The following is a 23549-nucleotide window of genomic DNA, read 5'->3' as shown; positions in this document are numbered from 1 at the left end:
ATATAGATAGTCAGCTTTTCTATGTGTTACCTTGCCTTCGACAGGCAGTTTCCCCTGCATCCCTACAATGGTGGCAGTCTTCTTCACCACCATTTGTTAAACCTTCCTATTTCTTTCAAAAATAACAGTAACAAGTGGTTAAGTTACCAACACACTAATGGAAGGGGGTATCTAGAATACGCTATGGTCAGGGCTGCAGAATAATCTTAGTGCTCTAAACCTGAAGATGGGTAAATGGTACTAACCAGCAGGAAACTGTCTTTAAAAGGAGGATTTCCTAGCTGAGATGGGGAAGAAAAGAGGATCCTGAAGGAGATGATGGCCTTTTCTTAAGGGAAGGGAATCTGGCCACAAAGAGATCTAAGTCCCATCTCTGGAAAAAAGGAATTAGCATGGAGACAGAGAATACATCTTCTGGCAGAAACTCTGAAATTCTGAATTTCAGTTTGTTGTTGTCCTAAGAGGAGCTTCAACTCTTCTTCAAACAATAAAGTACTATAATAAATCCAGTAATGATGAAGTTATATATAGATATTTAATCAAATACATGACTATTCTGAACAAGGAAGAATAATACCATTTATATAGTTGAGTAAATAAGATATATACACATACACCAACAGATCAAGTGCCATGTCTGGCCAATGATGTTTTAAATAGCCAATAAAGCCTGTAGATTTTAGATCTCTGCACAATGAATGGAGGTCAGGTATATGAGTAATGACTTGGCTCTTGGCCATGTTATAAAAACTAGGGGGAAAAAAAACACATGCTAAAAGGTTTACATTAAAATCTTATAAAGATCAGTTCATTTTGTTAACAATAACCTATTTTCACTTATTTCATGTGCAAGGTCAACTTTTTCATTTTTCACAGCCTCATATAGAAAAGTAAAGCAGAATGAAAAGGGAATGTTGGAGAAATGCATTCTAATGCCAGTGGGCTGACTGCTGACAGTGACGATAGACAGGAAAACACCAGACAGAGCAGATCACTCAAAACGCACAACCGTCCGGGATTATTTAGTGAAGGGAGAGAGGGGAGGGAGAAACCCCCTGAAGGTGTCACTGTGCAATCACTGGTGCCCAAAACTGGTTAGCTCAAGTCCTCAGAGGAGTTCATTTAGTTCATGTTACTTAAGAGGAAGGTAACAACACAGTACTTTCTAGAACATAACATCAAGGAGTTAAAATAAAATTAAGGCTACTAATTATCTCCAATAAGCCATCTTTTTATTTTCCTTCTCCTGAACTTTCTCCCAGTCGATGACTAAGCCTGGTCTGGAACAAAGAGAAGACTGGAACAAAACAATTATTCGGGAAACCTAGGTCTGAAAACACAGCAATGATTGTTTAAAGTTGGAAGAACGGGAGCAAAACTGAAGTCTATATGATTTTACTTAACTTGAAAGACTCAAAAGAAAAAAAAACTTACCTTGCATACCATTTCTACAAAAATTTCTTCCCTCCCTAGCCTCCTCTTACCTTGTTACAACAAAAGCCACAGAATCTTTTAGATCAGTGGTTCTCAAGCACTTGGAGAAGCCCAAGCATCATTATCAGCACCACCTGAAAATTCCTTAGAAACGCAAATTACTGGGCCACACCCCAGGCCTATAGACTGAGAAACTCCAAGGGTGCGGCCAGAAACCAGTGGTGGTCCCAGCGCTCCCTCCCTCCAGGTGATTCTGATGCTTGCTGACGTTAGAGAATCACTGCTTCAGATAACACGAATGTAAAAGGCCCAGGATTTTTGACTGATAAAACAAAAGGATCCTGAAAAGACTGAAAGGGCAAAAGGTAATAGGGAAGGAAAGTCTATTACGTAAACTGTGCATTATTAGCTTAGAAACCAGTTCCTTTCTAGATTAAGGCCCAGTAGCAACCTTCAGTAAGTAGTAGCATAAAGATGGTACCTTCCAGATGTTTCAGGAGTGCCCGGCTGCTATTTCCATGAGCAGATATCAGAATGGTTTTACCACTTAATACTTCAGGAGCAATCCTTTCATTCCAATAAGGAAGGAGTCTCTCCAGAACATCCTTTAAGCTCTCGGATCGTGGCAGCTGATCCAAAGGAGTGTCGCACACTTTATATCTCCGGTCGTTGTAGATTTCGTGGTAGTAAGGATGGGACTCCTCTATGGGCGGTGGGGTCACACTGTAGCTCCTTCTCCACAGCCTCACTTGTTCCTCGCCGTGATTCAAAGCCATTTGCTCCCTGTTGAGACCGATCAAGGCTCCATAGTGACGCTCATTGAGACGCCAGGAGCTTTCCACGGGAACCCACTCCTGCCCCAGCTCTTCCAGGATCAGCCAGGCTGTGTGGATGGACCGGTTCAGGATGGATGTGAACACAAGATCAAACTCAAAGTTTAGCGCTTTGAGTTGCTTCCCACAGTTCCGAGCTTCTTCCATTCCTTCACTGTTAAGTTTCTGATCCACCCAGCTACAAAAACGGTTCTCTTTATTCCAAGCACCCTCTCCATGTCTTAACATAATCAGTTTGTACTTGGACATACTGATGGCTGAGCTTCTCTAGTGCTTTCCAATGGGCCAGTGTTCAGTGACAGCAATACATCTAGAAAGAGAAGAAACAAAAAGTATAAGTTATATTCTTCATTCAACTAACTACCTGGGGGTGGAAGCACAACTTTTCAACAGCCAGTTTCTAAAACACACTGGAATGATTCCTTGAACCGTTTTGACATCAGACATCTGGCAACTCATACATACTGTGGCACATACAGGCAGAGTCTACAGATAAGTACAGGGAACCTAGTTAGTTGACAAATTTTCTGTTGGCTGGGTAGTAAGTTAATTGTATGACATAAAACAACAGAACACTTCATTCTATTGGCATGCTACATTTCCACCAGATAAAAAGGCAGTTTCTGCTTACAGAAGACAGGATTTAATAGAATGAGTTTTAGGTGTCTAAAGGGATGACTCGTAGTTGGGAACTCCCAGGTCTGAGAAGCTGACTCGAGACTGAAGGCACCCTTCTCATTTTGTTCCCCACTCTGGTGGAGAAATAATTTACCAGTCTCGTCTTATTATCGAAGTTATTAAACATGTTAATTCAATAAACCACCACATTCATCTGGTATGTAAATCATTGATTGGTGGCAACTAGCTCTTCAATGCCACAGGCTACATCACATACAAGAAAATCTAAGGTTCAACATTTAAACATTAAAATGATTTAAATCAACATTAACACCGAATATGGTACTCACCTAAATAATCTTTCACCTGCCTCAAGATAGAGTTTTTGGCAGGAATAAATTGGATGCAAAACAAGCTATCAAATTAAGCAGCTGAGAGATGCTGCCTGTAGAAACAGATTACCAGAAGCAGGTCTGTAGGAGTGAGAGGAAGCACACTGATAAGGAGGCCCCCCTCTCCTTCTCCCAACCCTTCAGCTGTCCTACACATGCCAGCCACATCTCAGCAGGCGAAGACTCTAGTAAAGAGGGACAGGCAACCCTAAAGTGTTTCTGAACTTCCTAAGTGAAGCTGCCGGCCCAAAGATCTGCTGGGCCCACTGTGTCCCCTGGAGAATCTTCGGGCTGGCTGCATCAGCCTGCCTCGCTCTCCTTGCAGTGGACAGATCTACACTGACAAACCCTGCTCAGTTTACTTGCCCAGCGCTTTCCACCTCCAGCCCAGCACTTTCCACACTGGAGGGTAGAGATTATATGAACATCAGGGCCTGGGCTTCTGCCATTCTTGGCAACTTCCATTAACTGGAGATTTTCTGTCCCACTTAAACTGTGATTCACCCACAGTTATATAACAGTCAATGACAAAGTTAATTGGAATCTAGATCTAATTTCTTCCTTCCTTTAGTAATTCCTAGAGATTCTCAAGGGGGAAAAATGTCTTTAAAACAAAGCTTCCAATTTCAGTGGAGGGCCAACAGAGGACCCAAGGGAGGAAGCAGATTGAGGTGATTTGCAAGTGGCTGAAAGGCTACAATGGTTAGGTTTATGACTTCCCTTTCTCATCAGGTATCAATAAAATTTGACGCTTTATTTAGTGCATGTGAAGTGGGGAAGCATCAGGTCACTGGAAGAAGCTGGGCTAAGGACTCAGGTGAAGGTACCTTGCAGAGCTAAGACTTTCCAGAGGGAAAGCAATGTCTCTATTCTCAGCCCAGATGGGCATCGGGTGGCAGAACAGAGAATGGGATGAAAGAACTGGGCAGTGTTTGGCTAGGGGATTACCAGTGCCCAGAAGAGGAATAATCATGAAACTAATGAAGCTCAAGTTTCAGGGCCCCCTCACTTGAACAAACTCCTTCTAAGGCACTGGGAGAGACCAAATAATGAATTCACATCGTTGAGAGTGTGTGTGTGTGTGTGTGTGTGTGTGTAATCAGCAAAAGACACTTCTGTATTGCTTTTTTTTTTTAAAGGGCCCACCCCAATCCACTAAGTACTAGAAGTTTCAGGCCCATCAAAAACTGGATCCATGCCCACGCAACATTTACTGTTTTGTTTTCGGTGGTGGTGAGGAGGGGGATGGAGAAAAGAGAAGTTATCAATTGTTCTCTACCTCAGCCCTTACTGTGTCTTGTCAAACAAGAAGCTCCTTAGGCTGATGAAGCTACTTTCCCTTCAAATGAAGAAGGTGTGATAGACAAATATTATAGGCAGAGGCACTTCTCCATCATCTTTTGATTATAAACTATATGGAGGCAACAAAAAAAATGTAGCAATAATATCATGAACACGGAGGCAACTATCACCAAGCTCTGCAGTATTTTGATCTGCTCTATTTGCTTACTTAAAGAAATAAAACAATTTCTGTTTCTTCCCCTCAAAATATATATATTGGAGCAGAGAAATAGTGCTACAGCCACAAGGACTCTACAAATAAATACACACCTGCGCTTTACTCCGGTGTACAGACGGCGAATACAGGACAAGGTACCAAACTGGAGCATCTACCTCAGGTCAACAGAAAGTCCCTTCCCTCTCTCCTCCTTGCTATCAACTGATCTTTGCCATTTAATTAACTACTGAATATTCACAAAGGAGCTGTTGAGGTTTATAGTTTGCATTCTTTACAATTTAATCATTGTGGGAGCTGGTGTGTCAAGTGTCAACAAACATAACACTGTAGTCAGTTTCATTTAAAGTTTCAGGCTGATCTGTGAGGAGCAGTGCTGCGGGGCTGCAAGGTGGTAGGAAAAGTGCTGAACTGCAGGGAACATGCGCTTCTCTGATGGAAGCAACTCGTGTGCGTGGACAAAGCATTTGTATAATCTGGTCTCGCTGAGCTAAGGGTACCATTCTAGAACTTTTCTGGAGAACAAGGAGAAGCCAGGGCTGCTGAAAACAAAGACTGGAGAGAATGCAAGACTCAGACCAGACAGAACCTGTGGATTCTGTTTTGTTTTTAGGGTAAATGTCTTTTTTTTTTAACGTGATCATTTCAGCTCTTAGAAGCTCAAATGAAAAATGAAGGGAGTAGCTGCTACTTAGCTCCAGCCCATTTCTCTGTGAGACTGAGGAACTGGGGTCCTCAATCTTCCAATTCTCAAAAGAACTGGAAATGTGAATTTTATGTGATATCTAATACAAATACTAGCAACTAATTTGAATACATTTAAAAAATGTGAGCTAAACAAGACATTTCTGAGGGTAGATTGAGTCTGCTAGTGTGTGATTGTGGCTTAAAGAGAAACCTCCTCCAGGCCACAGGTGAATGAGGACCACCCCCCCCCAGCCCCGCCTTCCTGCCCCCTGGAGCTGGTCAGACCCCAAGCCTCCAGGCTCTAACCCCAGCCTTCCTCTGTGGTTGTCCAGCACACTCTTTCAAAGGACAGACCCTCTAATCCCCATGTGTGCCAGGCTCCCTTGTCCCTGACCCTCTCTTCACCAAAACTTCGCCAGTGCCCTGCACAGTCCCAGCTCTGTAATCAAACTCCTACTCAACTTTGGACTCTTCTGGAATGTTTCCTCTAGCTCTCAACTTTAACCAAGCTGAAAATGAACTGAACACCAAACTATTCCCAGGTGTCTGCTTCTCTCTTCAGCAGGGGTGTTCGTGCCTCGTATCCTGGGGCAGGGGCTGCTGACGAGCAGGGTCCTGCTCCCTCCCTCTCAATAGTACTTCTGTCCAAATGCCTCCATCCCCACCATCTTTCGGGCAGGTGGGGGGAGCTTTGATTCTGAGCCTTGCAATATTCAGCTGTAGCTCTCTTGCCCTCATGTATTAGCTACAAACTTCCTGAAAACTGAGTACCCTATTTAAAACCCTCAGATTACTTCCTGTTGATCTTAGGACAAAGCTCAAAATCCTTAATGTGACCTGCAAGACTTTGGTTTTCTTTTATTTCCTTGAACATGCCATGTTCTTTCTGGCCTCCGGACCTCTGCACGCACTGTCTCCTACACAGAACCCTCACCCAACACCCCCTCCCCTCCACCCCCACTTCAGTCCCTCCCTGCTTTGGGGCCATGCTAGTTATCCTTTCGATCAGATGTGTCCAATCAAAATGTAACGTAAGCCACATATAATTGGCTTTTTTAAATTTGTAATTTAAAATTTTCTAAAAGCCGTACTAAGCAGCAAAAATAGGTGAAATTTTAATAATACATTTTATTTAACCCTTTAGGTTCAAAAGAGTATCATTCTAACATATGACCTATATAAAATTCTCAATGAGGTATTTTACTTTCTTTTTTCTTAGTAAGTCTTTGAAACCTGATGTGTATTTTATACTTAAAGCACATCTCCATTTGGACTAACCACATTTCAAGGGCTCCATAGCCACACGTGACCAGTGGCTACTGTATTGACTGGTGCAGCTTTAGCGCTTAGCTTAAATGTTATTTCCTCTAGGCTAGTCGTCCTCAAACTTTAATGTGCATCAGAATCACCAAGAGGACTGGCTCAAACAGGCTGCTGGCCCCACTTCCAGAGCCTGAATGAGTAGGTCTGGGGCAGGCCTGAGAATCTGTATTTCTAACAAGCTTCCAGGTGATGCTGAGGCGGCTGGTCTGAGGACAATGCTTTTAAAGCCTCTGCAGACTTCTCTGCCCTTCTTTCCCACCCACTGGGAAGTGGTGAGGTGCCTCCACAGCCCCCTGCTTTAGGACACTAGGTACCGTTGTGATGGGTCACTTGTGACAGATCACTTGTTCCACATCTGTGTGCCCTGTTAGACTGTAAGCTGCATCAGGGTTGGTCTGACTCACTGCCCCATCTCTAGAACCCAGCATGACACCTGACACATACTAGGTACTTAGTAGGTGTGTTGACTGAATCAAAGTTAGGCAAAAAGGATTAGCTTGTGCCAATAAGGCTAAGGCCTGACATTTTTAGTGGTAACTACCAAACCAAAAATAGTCAGGCCCGAGACTTTAGGAAGCTTTAACTCAAGAATTCCAATGTATTTGATGGCAAAGGCAGCGCCAAGAATAATCATCCATTATATTTGTCTTTTGTTACAGTTTAGTATAACAACTAGACAGCTAAACATGAAAGGCCATAATAATCTCCACAGAGAAAAGAGAGACACTGATTGACTTGTCCAAAAACACAGAGCCACTAAATGGAATTGGAACTGCGATCCAGGTCTGTGCCTCTGACACCCGCACTCTTTCTGCCTCACCACGGAAGATTTGTGAGTCTGGGTGTGAGCATCTAGGCTCACTAGGCTTCCCTTCACAGGAGAATCTCCAGTCACAGCTTGTCTCCCCAACCCAGGCAGACATTTCATGAAATGCACACAAACAAGGTGAGTATAAAGGAGGGCTCAGCGTATGACTGCCTGAAGAACCTCAAATCACAAGGTCAAGTCAGGCAATAGTCACCCCCAACTTATAATAAGGTGCCAGGCTAAGAATTAAAAACTATCCTTTCTAAAAATCAAGCTTTGTTTTTTTGTGTTGCTTTTGGTAAAGCTCACCACGCTGGAGTTGGTTCTTAAGGGTCCTCATTTATCCGTTGGCAAGGGTTACTGGCACTTGAATTAAGCACTAATTTTAGTCAATGATTTACCTCATACCCCCAAAGGGCCACACGGGTCACTAAATTACCATACCCCAGGGTTCCTTCCTTTTTAAAGTATGGTGTGGCTCAAAGAGAAAAATTTAGTAAACATATCTTTTACATGACGCTGCATCTCATCTTCCTGCCGCTTCCTCTTGGCTGTTTTTCCCTTCCTTCTGGCCATTACTTTTTTAGTCCTCTGACACCTAACTTATACCTTGCCCACTCTACTGAAATGCTCTCTCAAAAGACTGCTGATTGGTTACTTCTTACTAAGTGAAGACCATCTTCACTCAGGACTTACAGGGCTTTGACCCCTCTGAAGTTGACTATTTCTATCAAGGGAAGAAAAAATCTTCTAAGATTTTGGTGCTGCATTTCTCCCAGCTCTTCTATTGTTATGTCCCAGTGTTGAATCTATATTTTCTTTTTTTTTAATTTAATTTAATTTATTTATTTTTTATACAGCAGGTCTTTTTTTTCCCAATAAATTTATTTATTTATTTATTTTTGGCTGCATTGGGTCTTCGTTGCTGCACACGGGCTTTTCTCTAGTTGGGGCAAGCTGGGGCTACTCTTTGTTGTGGTGCGCAGGCTTCTCATTGCTATGGCTTCTCCTGTTGTGGAACACGGGCTCTAGGCGCACGGGCCTCAGTAGTTGTGGCTCACGGGCTCCAGGGCGCAGGCTCAGTAGTGGTGGTGCACAGGCCTAGGTTGCTCTGCGGCATGTGGGATCTTCCCAGACCAGGGCTCAAACCCATGTCTCCTGCATTGGCAGGTGGATTCCCAAGCACTGCGCCATCAGGGAAGCCACAGCAGGCTCTTATTAGTTGTCTATTTTATACATATTAGTGTACATATGTCAATCCCAATCTCCCAGTTCATCCCACCAACAACAACAACTACCCCCCCGCCCCACCACTTTCCCCAGTTGGTGTCCATATGTTTGTTCTCTACATCTGTGTCTCTATTTCTGCCTTGCAAACCGGTTCATCTGTACCTTTTTCTAGATTCCACATATATGCGTTAATATACGATGTTTTTTTTTCTCTTTCTTACTGAATCTGTATTTTCTGCCCGTCAGCAACAGTACTATGATGATGAAGACAGCAAATGACACCACAGCCGCTACCTTTCTCAGAGTGCTCACCGTGTGCTTGGGACTATTTAAATCCTCAACCACCATTCTGCAGAGAAGTTACTATGATTACTCCTGTTTTACAGATGCAGAAACCTAAGAGGTGAGGTTAACTTGCCCAAGATGACAAAGACTGTAACTGGCAGAGCTGGATTTCAGTCTCAGGCAGGCTGGACCCCAAAGCCTATACATATGCCTTGACCCACTCTGCTCCACCGCCATATTGGCACCCAAGGCTCTGTCCTCAGCCCTTGGAAATCCAACTTTTCTCACTACTTAAATTACGTTAAAATGGATGATTTATACATTGACATTCCCAAATACTCATCAGTCTACCAAGTCTGGTCAATTAACTCATTCTTCAAACGTGTTACAAACTCCATTTGAACATGGCATAATGCTAGGCCTGTGAGGAATACAGAATCCAACATGAATGATGTCTCCCAAGTGACTAATGGGGGAAAGGATATGTGTGTGTATCACTAAAGCAGAAATTAACCCACATCATGAGAAAGCAGTTCATGTATATGGGAGATGGAAAAGGACAGATTTTTTTTTTTTTTTTTTTTTGCTGTACGCGGGCCTCTCACTGTTGTGGCCTCTCCCGTTGCGGAGCACAGGCTCCGGACGCGCAGGCTCAGCCGCTCTGCGGCATGTGGGATCTTCCCGGACCGGGGCATGAACCTGTGTCCCCTGCATCAGCAGGCAGACTTTCAACCACTGCGCCACCAGGGAAGCCCCAAGGAGAGATTTTTTACTTGAATAATGCTTCATGGACATGGCACTATTTAAGCTGAATTTGAAAAGATGTTTAAGATTCAGATTTATAGAAAAAAGAAAAGGAATTCCAGCCTAAGGGAACAGTGAGTAGAGGGCAAGGGAATAGGTGTTTATGGAGAAATGGTGAGCCATTCAAACTGGTTTGCCTAGAACAGTCTTGCTTTAGGCCTGTTTTCCCAACATACTTATTATAGGGCCCCTTTCACACTTGAAGGTCCCATCTGGAAAATTATATGACCATCTTAAACTAAGTATAGGGTATAACAAGGAAGTAGGCGGAGACTAGTCTAGAAAGATAAGACTGAATAGTGGCCCCAAAAAGGGCCTTGTGCCAAAGAACGCAGGTTCTTCTGTAAGTATCGGGACATCATTAAAGGGTTAATAATGTGTATTTTAGGAGGATCAGGCAGCACCTACAAGTAAGAGAGATGGGAAAACCAGGGATTTGAATACTTGTGAGGCTTTTGCAACCATTCTGGTAACATTTAATGAAGACCTGGACAAGCATAATGGCTCTTGAAAAGGGGTAAAGGCGATGATGTGAAAGACACTCCAGCTTAGCTCAGGTGGGGGCAACTTTCTCTGTAAAAGGCCAAAGAGTAAATTTTTTAGGCTTTGTGGGCTATGTGGTCTCTGTTACAATTACTCAATTCTGCTGAAAGCAGCCATAAACAATGCATGTATGAATAAATAAGGCTGTGTTCCAATAAACATATTGGAACTCTTTTGTCTTTTACATATGGACAAAGAAATTAGAATCTCATATAATTTTCATGCACATGAAATATTGTTATACTTTGATTTATTTCAACCATTAAAAACCATTCATAGTTTGTGGACTGTACAAAAACAGGTAGTGGGTCAGAAGGCCTTAGTTTGCCAAACCCTGGCCTAGCTGGGATTATTCAGATCTACTAATCACATCAGCATTTGAACCTTTAAGTACCCTGTCATGGGATAATCCCAACATTATTAAATCACCTGCTTTCATTCTTGGCCAGAACTGCAAGTGCCTTGAATAATGGAATCCCATTCATAACTGTTTTTATCCCTCACAGAAGATAGTACTGAGCACATTTAAATCAGTCTGAGTAGTTTATTTTGCTTCATCAAATTATTTAATAATGGGTTCAAGATAGAAGAGGGAAAAAATTATTCATCTTGTTAACCAACTTCAAAAATATAATCTGTCATTTTGACATGCATTACTTTTATTAGACATCTTTATAAATGCTTCACACTTCAGGTGAATGTATACCTGCTCAGGAATGGGTGCTATGGAATTGCCTTGGCAAAAAAGAAACAAATAGGCGAATTGAAGAAAACACAATTTGCAGGTGACTCATATTTTCAAAGACCTTTTGAAATATATATACGTATATGCATTTTTTCCCACCTAAATTGGCGACAGGGTAAAAAATATCCTTTCCATAAATGTCACCGTAAAGTCGAGTTATGTTTCAAGATTAGCATCCTTTTGGCAAGGTAGGGATGGAGAGGGTGGGTAGGTAGGTAGGAGATTGGTACACATCAGGCCATTGCATTTACTGAGGTTACTTCTACAATACTTCCAGAATCTCTAGGTAGTATCAACAAATGTAGCTAAAAATCTTGCTGCTGCCTCCTACACCTGCTCCTCATTAAACCATATAATTTCACGTACCTCTCCCTCACCCACCATAACTGAGTCTCGTCCTCTCTCCCAAACCAATGCTCCTACGACAGTGCTTCCTCCTTTCCTCAGGTGTTTGAAAAATAATAATGTCTAATACTCTAGTATGGCAACTCATGAATAGGTGGGGAAAATTATAGGATAAAGTCCAGTCTAAACACTTAGTTTGTTTACTGTTTCCAAAATTGAGTAAGAAATGTGATCAATGATATAATGTTGAAGTAATATAAAATAAGGCATGCAGAGCCAGAGTTGCTTTGAGCCAAAGCTTACCCTTAAATATTAAATATTCAAATCCTACCCTAGACCACTTGGATGTTTTCCCTGGTCCAAATCCTCACTACAGACCTTTGAACAACTCTTAACCTCTGCTGCATTAGGGATCTAACTCGATAAAGATAGGCTGGCTAGATGTGAGGATAGGAAAAAGAGAGGTTAACCGTGTTTCTGATAGATTAAAAAGGAACAGTGGAAATGAAATCTGGAGCTCATTTCCGTAGGGTCTTAAAATATGCCTTTCCCCAAGCCCAGCTCATTACGAAAAGTTCAAACATGACTATATCCAAAAGTACCTATTGTTCCATAATCTATTACTTTTCCTAAAGCTTTATGGGAACTGTTCCATTTGTGTTTGCATTATAAGAACAACTCTTTACCAGGAGCAAACGCTATTACTTACAGGTGTTTTCCAGACACTATTACCCTGTCATTCTCCAATTTTATACCTATTAACCACTTGTTACAAAGGTAACAAACCATAGCAGGTAGACCCCTCTTCACAGGAAAGGGACACACATGCGTAATGACATATGTGTGTGCCTGGGGCATGTGGCCTGTTCCAGCCTGCGTGGCATCACCCATGTGCACAACACCCACTCATGACACCTCCTTCCTATCTAATTACTATTCTCAAGGGGCTATGAAGAAGACTAAATGAGATTATGGTGAAGTGGTCTACCAAAGAGTGTGAGGTATTCTGGGTTGAATGGAGCAGACTTTGACTAACACATGAACACTGACACAGACCTCAGGCCCTTGAGAGTGATCCTGACTTGCTGATGGTATGAGCAGAAGTAAAAGCTGGGAATAAAGCAAAATGAGGGTGGCAGTAAGGAGAAAAGGTTAAATTAGACAGTGAAGTAGGAATGCAATCAAATGTTGTGTTTAAGGAAAGAGGCGTTGCCAGTAAGATACAGTCCTAGAAGCATACCAAATACTAAGCAATATTCCACAATCCAAATGCTTTAGTGAAGTGGCTAACATTTATTTTACATTTTATAAACTATATTTTATCCATATTTGTGGCCAAGTTTCAGTTAAAGAGTTTTGTTATTAAGTGATACTTTTAGTCCTATTTCCCCATATAAATATCCCTTCACACCAGATTTCATTCCAAGGATGTTCAAGTGACCTAACAGTTCAGACACTGGCGTGTCCTCTGTGCTCTAGGCACCAGACACACAAAGATGAGGGCATGGCTGAATTTAGATGTCATTACTTAAAATGAAACATGCCACTTAATTTCAACCAACCATAGGAGGCAAAAGAGGAAGAGAGACTGAAAGATCTACCCGGACACCAACAGTGGTTGCCTCTGAGTGATAGAATAAAGGATGACATTTTCTGCCACATTATACTTCTGTACAATGTTCATTCTGGACAGCAGCCAAATTTTCTACAATGATCCACTTGGTTTGGTTTAAATATGGACACAAAAGAACAGATACTACTGTTGTAGCTGGGAACTTTTATTTGCTAACAGACTGGTTAGGAATTTACTGCAATGAGATTTTGCTGATGTACTTGTGGTGGAAAACATCTAAGGATCTTTAGTTTAAAACAGACTTTGAACACAGGCATGGACCTTGGAAATAATCCAATGCGACATCCACTTTTTAAAGATGCGAAAATTAAGAGACAGAGAACTGAAATGATTTAAGATCACACAAATAGCTTCAAGACTAAAACCCAGGTGTCTTGACTGCCAACTCAGAGCTCCTTCCACGACACCATTTGTTTGAATTATGCTTCTCTCAACCCCACCACAATTGAGTAGCATCTGTGGTGTGTGAGGTGCTACAGGAACACAAAGATGGATCAAACCTAGTCCCCTGGCCTCAGGGAAGACAGTTTTAAAATAAAAGACAAAATGACATGTGTTCTGCTTTCATTATAGAAAACCCTAATAGCTACTGGTGAAAGATAGCATTTGATTTTTTTTCCCAAAAGTGTGCATTCAGTCAGTTAACATTCTGGTACCACTCACAAGCTATAAAGCCTCCATAATTTGGAAGGGAGGTGGTAGGGGAATGAGAGTTACAGTAAGTTAACTAACAACCAATTATCCTTAAAACGTTAACTGTGAACTTCACTTCCATTACACATTTCTGTTGTCCTTCTCCAGTAATACGGCCCCCATCCCTTCGAAAGGAGAAGAAATACACTTATTTTTTCATCTGTAGTGGTTCGAAGAACCTGTGATTTAGCTCCAGACTAGAACCCTCCATAAACCATTGCAGATATTCACCTTTCTCCTTTCATGACGTTCAAGTTTTTTCTGTCTACTGAGACTTTTAGGGCCAGGTCTGCCATGGTCCTCAATATAGTGGCACAGCCCTGAAAACACACCGAGCTCCCTTCCAGTGGGAGCCCTACTATTTACGGGGCTCTGTCACCCCGTGCCTCAGACGTCCAGGGGAGTTGAGTTCATCACTCCCTTCAATTCCTGTTTATTCTTGCCGTCAAGGTACCTCTACCAAGCGGAATCCTCCTTTCGGCTGTCAGACCAGAGAGGCTTATTCTGACAAAGGGACAGCTGAGCGGGACCTGGGGGATAAGTGAGGGTCGGAGCTTGAGGGGTGGACGCGCGAGTGCCAGACTCCCATCAAAGACTGAACCCGGGGAGGAAAGGAACTGGCCCTCCCGCACGCCAAAATAAACCACCACATCATTGAGAAATGGAAACGTTCGCAACAGCAATATTAAAACCACTCACCTGCAAAAAGGCCACCAGCAGCAGCCGCTCCTTGGAACCGCCAAGCCGCCAGTACCTCCCAAGACTCATCACTGCTGCCGGCATCGACTCTCTTTTCTAGCCCCGGAGCCACAAGGGGCAGGTCCTATGGCTCTGACTATTGGAGGGTCAAGCTGTCACTCATTCACAGCCCCGCCCTACTCCCAGGAACAGGTCGAGGTCTTTTCCGTTTTTCAAATCCCCGGCGTAGAAAGTAAGGCTCTGAATGGCTTGCTGAGGAGACGAGCACAGTTTCGGGCCAGTGAGGAGCTAGCTTTGACGCTAGTGGGCGGGCTTCTGCCTAGGGAAGTAGAAAAACAAAGCCGGGAGCGTCGCCACGGCAATTGGAAAACTTCAGGAGCTCTTAAGCGGTCTAGGTGTTAGAAAGTGTTTGGCGTCGTGAAGGAAATACCTGCCAACGTAGAGAAGGGTCGACGGAATCTTGGAAGTGATGAGGTGATGCCTTCCTTTACTCTTGGGAAACTGCAGCCGGCGGATGAAGGTGGGCACTCCTCGCGGAGGAAAGCTCCTGCTTTACTCATGGTTTTAAGTCCTAAACGGTGATTAAAGCAAAAGCCTTTAAAGTGCCCGATTTATGGGCAGTAACTCGTCCTCACTCTCTCCTAGTGTTGATACTTTTATAGGGATTTCCCCTTAGGCAATCCCCCGAGATTATTTTGGTTGGGGGAAGAACAGTGAACATGGAAGGCACTAAAAGCTTATAGAACAGACGAAGAGAGGATGGAGTGATATGAGAATGATAAATTGGGGGGCCACAGTTACTGAACAAGGGAAATCTATGAAAATACTCGAAGCTGGGCACAGGGCCTCGTAAGCTTCTTCAAGTAGGATTGAACTACCACACAAGCCTTTGAAGCATAAAGTGTCAGAACCTTTGGGTGGGTGTGAAAATAATAAGGATTGGTTTGTTTGCCTGACCACACGGGAAATTCTGCTTCTTGATTTCTAAAAGCTGTCCTACCTAGTGTTTAGTATCCTCTTTTGAGTTTTTCCTATTTCATCCTCATAACAAGTCCCGTAGATACGTGATGGCCAAGCAGGTCCTCAGAATAATTAAACATAAATTTGAAAAGCTAATTTCCACATTTTTAACCCTGTGACACATTATGTATTGAATTCGTTAAGATGTAAGCATTGGTAGTTAGTTCTGTATCTCCTTTATCGTTCTTAGAGCATAACAATTCCTCCTAGGATGTCAAAGAACAGACCCTTACTTCTGGGAGAGCACAAATCCAAGGCCTGACAGATCCCAGCAGGTGATAGGTACCATCTAGGGACAGTCAAATTAAACTTGTATGGGATTAACTAGAGGTCAGGTCAGAGCAACTGGAGGAGGCGGCTTCCGGTCTTGACTCCCAAGAATGCAGCTTCCAAATCCTATACTCTTACACACTTCCTCTTCCTTTTCTCTGTACCAGGTGAGGACAAAGTGAAGGGAAACCTTTTCTGCTAGTGTAACATCAAAGCTTCCTACTTAGAGTGCCCACCATCCATACTCCGGAGGATAAAGACAGGATAAAGACAAGTGTCAGTCTTATAGCATTTAGCGATACTTTTCTGGACTTAAGGGCTCACTGGATTTTGTTTTACTGTTATGTATACCTGTGGAATGCTGGTTTGTCACATAGAACATTAACAACATCAAACGTCACCTGCCTTTTAGAATCTCCTTGTACAGGTGAGGAATCTGAAATTTAAGAAGTTTATTCAGAATTACTTAGCTGGTTGGGGGCAGAGCCTGGGCAAGGATCCGAGGTTGCTAATTCATAATTCTGGGGAAAATGCTTCCTCTCCTGCTGCCTCTTGCTCCCCCCTAACACACACACACAAAAGCAATATTTTTTTAAATCAAGATTACTAATTTGAAAATTTATTTCCATTGAGACCAGTCATGAAAATTTACTTCTGATGTAGCAAACAGTATAGATGGTATGAAAATAACTCAGGATCTCAGTTCACTACTTAAAACAACTTTTGGTGTAGTCCCACTTTCATCCAAATAAAAAATGAAAATGCAGTAAAGTATTATAGCCATGTTATCTTTCTTTCTGTTATGTGAGTGTATCAAAAAGTCAATGTTAACACATATAGTACTTTAAGGATTAGTAGCAGATTGTCTCATTCAGGACCTGAATAAAATACAATTTTATGAAAGCCTACATACTGGGCCTAAATTTCACAGCTATTTACACAGGGTCTTTGCAGGTGGGGTTGAGCTGGTCCACCATGCATCAAAACATCATCCAGAGACCTAGGCTATTCTGCCTTGGCTCTCTCCTTCCCTCCAGCAAACTCCAGAAAGTAGTTGATCCTATATCCCCTTTACAGATTGTCTCCTTGACAATCTTATCGTCATGATCTGGTTGTTTGCTGCTAGTATCTAGTCTCCCACCACACGCTACTGTCTTTCAGGGTCAGATTAAAATATGCTCCCCGTAATCTAGTGTAACAGGCCCAAAGTGTTTGGCTCCCACCTATTGACCTATTCAGTACACAACCCCTCTACTGAAACCAAAAACTGGAAATGCCCTTTGGGATCAGCCATGTAGAACCTTAGAAGAGACTTTGAAGCCATCTGTCCCTTCATTTTACAAGTTAAAACAGAATGCTCATCTCACAGAGTAGTGCAAAGAATAACTGAGGCCATGTTGAAATAGTTTTGCAATCTCTGAAACACCTTACGTCTGCTACTTCCTTGCACTGGGAACTTCGGCACGTTGTCTGACCTCAGCCTGTGTCTTTATCTGTGAAATAGGGATAATATCTAAGTGGCCATTGTGAAAATTAAATGAGATAATGCAGGATGTACCTGGCACAAGGAAAGTGTTCAGTAAATGGTAGTTATTCTTAACAACTACAGTAATGATAAATGTAAAGTGTTTTAACTACTTACACGTACTCTTGTTTTAAGAACTCAAGAAAGTCTAGGCCTTGTGCTTTCCTCCCCTTTCCCTGCTCTCTACTCACATGGAGACCTGGCCTCCTGCAGAGATTACAGGACAGGAATTTCCTTAGTTATCTTGCTGCCACCCAGAGAGGTGACCGTCAAGATGTGAATGCCAAAGAGAGTACAGATGCACTGCGGGGCTGGGAGCCTCTGGTATTGGGAAGTCTGAACTATATGAAATTTCCCTACTGTACAACGTGGAGCATCAAGGGGTGAATGAAGTTGTCATAATTTCTCCTTGTGGAGTTGTTTTTCAAATGCTATATCAGATTTATGTATTATACTTTATATTAAAATATTATGTTTATTGCATAAGGCTTAGAAAAGAAAAAATTTTAAACACCCACATTCCTACCACTTAGAATTTATTGTTAATTTTTATTTCCTTCTATTTTTTCCCTATAAATCAATTATTTTAAAAAGACAGGAATCCGGGCTTCCCTGGTGGCGCAGTGGTTGAGAGTCCGCCTGCCGGTGCAGGGGACACGGGTTCGTGCCCCGGTCCGGGAGGATCCCACATGCTGTGGAGCGGCTGGGCCTGTGAGCCATGGCCGCTGAGCCTGCACGTCTGGAGCCTGTGCCCCGCAGCGGGAGAGGCCACAACAATGAGAGGCCCTCGTACCGCAAAGGGAAGAAAGAGAAAGGAAAAAAAAAAAAAAAAAGACAGGAATCCGTAGTATATATACTGGTTCATGGCAATATTTACTTAATTCATTATGAACATCTCCTCATGTCATTTAATATTCTTCTTCGATTAAAATTCCATCAGGTGACTGTGCCTTTGGGTATTATGTCTCACAATTCAACCAGTTTCCTACTCTTGGGCGTTGAGGTTGTTTCAGTTTCTTTGAAAGATTCAGGGACGTAAATGGGCTGCTGCTTTCCTTAAATGACAGGGTGCTCTGGGAATGTCTGTTGAACCAAAGGTACTGGCTGCTGGCCTTCTCTGCAGAGAGGCTGATAAAGTCGCCAGGCATTCTTTTCTCTGCGGCCTGGAATTGCAGGGCTAAGAAAGCTGAAGCCAGGGAAGCCTGAAAGCTCCTGTAGGGTAGCCCCTTCACCCCTGCTCCCCCCAGAGTTTCCTGCTCTTCAACCTGAAGAAAAGGTATTGAGGTGAAAGAAATTGAGGGAGGGGTTGGAAATCAGGGCTCAATTAATAAAACCTCACAAAACTCCTGGCATATGTGTCTCCAATTTACAGATGAGGAAAGTAAGGCACACAGACAATCTGTGCAAACCTGCACAGCTAATTAGAGAGTCCGAGTTTGACTTGGTTCTGAAATTTGAACTCTCCCCACCATGCTTCCTAATTCTTCTAAAAACGGATGGCTATAACTTCATTCTTCTTTTTTTTTTTTTCTGTGAGAAATTTGTTGTCAGTCTCCTAAGATTTATTGGTTATCTGCTCCCTTAAAAAAAAAATTCCCTCCTGACTGTCCAAGGATTTCTTCTGCCTCTGGATTTCCCAAGTTGGCTCCCTCTTTGCCAAAAGAATATATCCTCATTCTTTGATAAAGAATCAGACAACTTAGCTTTTGTTTACGCCTGCCCAACATTTGCTAGTTTTCTTACCAAAGTGTCCTCACTGTATGCCTTGGAAGGTCAAACTCATAAAAGGAAGTTCTCATAAAGCCTGCATAAAGTTAACAATGTTACACATAGTTCCTTAGCTTTGGGGATTTATAAAGTATGACTATATAGAGAGCAATAAGTCTGTTTTTCTGGTTTGGTTATAACCTGGTTCTAAAGGAATTTCTAAAAGAGGCTTTACAAATTGTTTAGAGCCATGCAGCATCATTAAAATGGGTGTATAACCTACCAATATGACACTTTTAAGGCAGTAACACATATTTGGAAGTGTAATTTCTGGAATGTTTTGTTAAAGGCTCTATATATAATCTAATCAGAATCAGTTTCAATCAAGAAGATACCTTTTCTCGCTCTCTTTTTTTTTTTTTAGTATTTATTTATTTATTTGGCTGTGCTGGGTCTTAGTTGCAGCACACGGGATCTTTGTTGCGGCGCATGGGCTTCTCTCTAGTTGTGGCACGGGGGCTCCAGAGCGTGAAGTCTCAGTAGTTAGTTGTCCCAGGCATGTGGGATCTTAGTTCCCCAACCAGGGATCGAACCCGTGTCCCCTACACTGGAAGGCAGATTCTTAACCACTGGACCACCAGGGAAGTCCCAAGAAGATACCTTTTTTCCATCCTCCCTGCCCCATCCCCCATACTATACCAGTACCCTAGCCCAAACTACCATCACCTCTTGCATGGATTTTCTCAGTAGCTTCCTAACAAATCTTCCCGAATCCACTTTTGCTCCCTTTTAGCCAGGCAGGGTGATCTTTGTGATCATGGTACAGCTAACCCCCTCCTTACCCCAGCTTGAAACACTGCAATAGCTTCCCACTGTCCCTGGTATTGGCCTTCTTTCCTCTTCCCTATGGCCATTAGACCTTGGCACAAACATTTTCCTTACCTAGAATGCTCTTCCTTTCCAGGTAGTTAAAGCGCAGAATAAGAACCCAATTTTCCTAATTCCCAGGCTGAATCTCTAATGTAAGTGTGTTCCTGGGGATTAGTTGTTGTCCAGCAGGGGGAAAACATGATTTGGAGGTTCAAAGGAAATTCAGTAGTGCAGGGGTTAAGAGTGTGGGCTTTGGGGCCAGTCCGCCTGGGTTCCAGTCCAGTACTAACCATATGATCTTGGGCAAATTTTTTTTTTTAACACCCTTGCCTTATTTCTTCTGTTGTATAATGGGCCATGGTAAGGTTATCTACCTCATAAAGCTATATTATTTAAATAAGTTAACACATGGAAAAAGCTCAGTAAATTTTAACTTTAACAATAGTCTCAACAATAGATTAAGGGCCCAATATAATTTCTTATGTAGAGAGTAAAATCAACCTTGTTAATTTTCTCTTGTTTTCTTCTGGGGAAAAACAGATATAGCAAGCAACTGGGAGGCCCTCCTAGGGCAGCGGAAGGCTGGTCCTAGCAGATAAGGCTTCAGGGTCTGCACTATGTAGGGAAAGACACATGATTACGTAGTCAAAACAGGTGCCAGGCCACAAATGCTAGTGAGCTAACATGAAGCCCAAGGGATTTAAAAAAATACACAAGGAAAAATAAATTAAAGAAATCTAAAATAGTATAAAAAAATCACAATAGCAGACAAAAGGTAATCTGTTTACAGATGAAATCATTTTCAGCTTCTAAACTAAGCCCTGTCACATAAAATATCTTTTCCATGTATAATAAACATTTTGGAGGCTACCTGAGGTCCCAGAATTTTTTTACCAGAATGTTCTATGGTAGCTTTGAGATCTGTCATTTCTAGCTACTTCTAGGTACTATTTTGTACCTAGAAGAGAGAAGCTACTTTACCTGTAGACTGTTACTCCAGCTTGAATGAGACAAAGTTCTTTATATTCCCCATTTAAATCCTTACAGAATCCTTATTAAATAAATTTAGAAAATAGTTTGACTGCCTTCACTTATTAGTGAGTTTTCAAGTAAAGAATAATGAGAGTACAGAATTTGTTACCAGTTTGGTAACCATCAGTGACTTCCGGCCACTGGAGTGTTGGTCTCTTTATGCCAGTTGAGTCTCCTAACTAGTCTCTGCCATCATCTCTCTGTGAGGTCAGATAAGAGGAACAGGTAAGTCTCCTGTCAGTAGCCACAGGATATAAAAATTAGCAAGAAAGACTATTCTCATACGTGGTGTTCTGTAGACAGTTATTAGACTTACGAGTAATGGCAGAGGCTCTAACACTTTATGGTTCTTGGAGAGATGATGGGCTGAAACTCTGGTTGTTGTGATCCATGATTATTCAGTGACAGCTGGAGCAGAGAACTGCAATGCCAAATGACCTACATTTCTTCACCTTCGAAACTTTAAGCAATTATATAAAGGCCAAGCATCTATAGCTTGCTAAAACTTCCCTACTGTTGAAAATTATTTTTAGGACCATTAGGAAAAAACCTGTGTTCTCAGATTCAAAGTCAGTTATATTAGGCAAAATATTAATAACAGACCAACTTTTAACAAAATATTATGGTAAATATTTCATTTTTTATCCAAAACTGGTAACTGTTGCTTTATATATATATATATATATATATATATATATATTTTATATATATATATTCCTCTTTGCCTAAACACATATATTTCTTTATGCTTTGTTGCTTCTCTACCTTCTCTAAAATGGGTGACAAAGAAGGACAAAAAAAGGAAAAGGAAGAAGGAGAAAATAAGTAAAACCTTCAGAAATGCACAGGTCTGGTCCCAACCAGCAAATCAATCCAAAAAGTAACCAATTATTCATTGAATGAAGGAAGAGAATTAACAATATTATTAATGCCTACCATAAGCTGTGCCAGGAGCAAGAGATATTAAGATACATGAAACATGATGTTTATCCTCCAGGAGCATGGCCCAGTAAGAGCGAAACCAACTCATGAACTATGAATCACGGTCCAACAAATACATGTGCGAGTGCAATCATTGAGGACTCACAGGGTGTTTTGGTTGGATGGGGGAGGGGGAGTTCTTGAGTATGTGTGGGGAGGGGCTGGGGGTGAGAAGAGTTGGCAGGGATGTGAGAATTATAGATACATAATGGAAGAGGTAAAGTCTGAGCAATGTTAAGAAATGAGTAGACTTCCAGCAAGAATCCAAAACTGGATTGTGGTGATAGTTGCACAATTGTATTAAACTCGCTGAAACTCATTTGGATTATATGCTAAAAATGGGTAACTTTTATGGTATATAAATTATATCTCAAACTTTTTTTTTTTCTTAAGAACACTGGCTTTAGAAACAGACACATGTGGACAGATTCCTGCAATTGACTTGTTTCAGAGAGAAAGTGCATGAATGATCTTATTTGTAAAGCCACTGCCTTTGCCCGATAGACCTCAGGGTCTAGTGCTGCCTGTCTGGGTGGATAGTCAGTCTGTCTAGGTCTGGGGATGGTATTAAGAAGCTTATTGTTGCCTCATACTTGAGCCACATTATCCAACAACTTTATCAGGCATACAGCTGATATTCTACTTCCTACCTTTATGACACCTATTTCTTTCCATACTTAGTTACCAATTTTACAACTTTGGACTGGTGAAAAATTTATGTCGAACTAAATTTAGACTGATAGAAAAGTTGCTGGAATAGTACAGAGTTTCATGTATCCTTCACCCAGCTTCCCCTAATGTTAACATCTGACATAAGCATACTACAATTGTCAGAATCAGGAAATTAACATTGGTACAGTACTACTAGCTACACTGAAGACCTTATACAAATTTTGCCACTAATCTCCCACTAATGTCCCTTTTCTATTCCAGCATCTTATCTAGGATCTCACATTGCATTTAGTTGTTAGTTATCCTTGGTGCCCTGAGGTCTGCAATAGCTCCTCAGTCTTTCCTTGTCCTTCATGACCTTGATACTCTTGAAGAGTGTAGATGATTTTGCCAAATGTCTCTCAATTTGAGTTTGCCTAATGTTTTTTCATGATTGAACTCAGGTTCTGCAGTTTAGGTGAGAATACCATGAAATATGTGTTCTCTTCACTGCATCATATCACAGGGTTCATGATGTTGATATATTTTATTATTGGTGGTATTAACCCTGATCACTTGGTTAACGTGGTTTCTGCCAAGTTTCTCCACCATAAAATTACATCTTTCCCTTTGTAATTAATAAGTATGTTGGGGGAGATCTTTGGAAGTCATGAAACTTTATTTCTCCTCAAACTTTTACCCACTAGTTTTATCATCTATTGATGCAATTTGGCTACAACAGTTATTATTGTGGTATTTCATGGTGATTTTATATTTTTGTCTTTCCTTTTACATTTATTAATTCAAGTTCTACCGTAAGGAAGAGTTGTCCCATCTCTACCATTTATTTATTTCATTTATTCTTTTTATCAGTGTGGACTCATTTATTTATGGATTATAATCTA

General features: G+C 41.7%; 1 protein-coding gene across 1 annotated transcript in view; it reads right to left on the bottom strand.

Annotated features, from left to right (window-relative positions):
* The window catches only part of BPGM (bisphosphoglycerate mutase), a 32418-nt gene extending 17788 nt beyond the window's left edge, over positions 1–14630 (bottom strand). Inside the window, exons 1-2 of the mRNA XM_082847075.1 lie at positions 14589–14630; positions 1916–2577 (exon numbers count right to left, since the gene is read on the bottom strand). Coding sequence (XP_082703201.1) covers positions 1916–2516 — 601 coding nt within the window. The 5' untranslated portion in view covers positions 2517–2577; positions 14589–14630. The remainder of the gene's footprint in view (positions 1–1915; positions 2578–14588) is intronic.
* Positions 14631–23549: the final 8919 nt, after the last annotated feature.

The sequence above is a fragment of the Leucopleurus acutus genome, assembly GCF_964270905.1.
Source record: "Leucopleurus acutus genome assembly, chromosome: 9".
NCBI classification, from domain to species: domain Eukaryota; kingdom Metazoa; phylum Chordata; class Mammalia; order Artiodactyla; family Delphinidae; genus Leucopleurus; species Leucopleurus acutus.
Note: the sequence above shows the minus strand (reverse complement) of the source record. Positions and strands in the feature narration are given on the sequence as shown.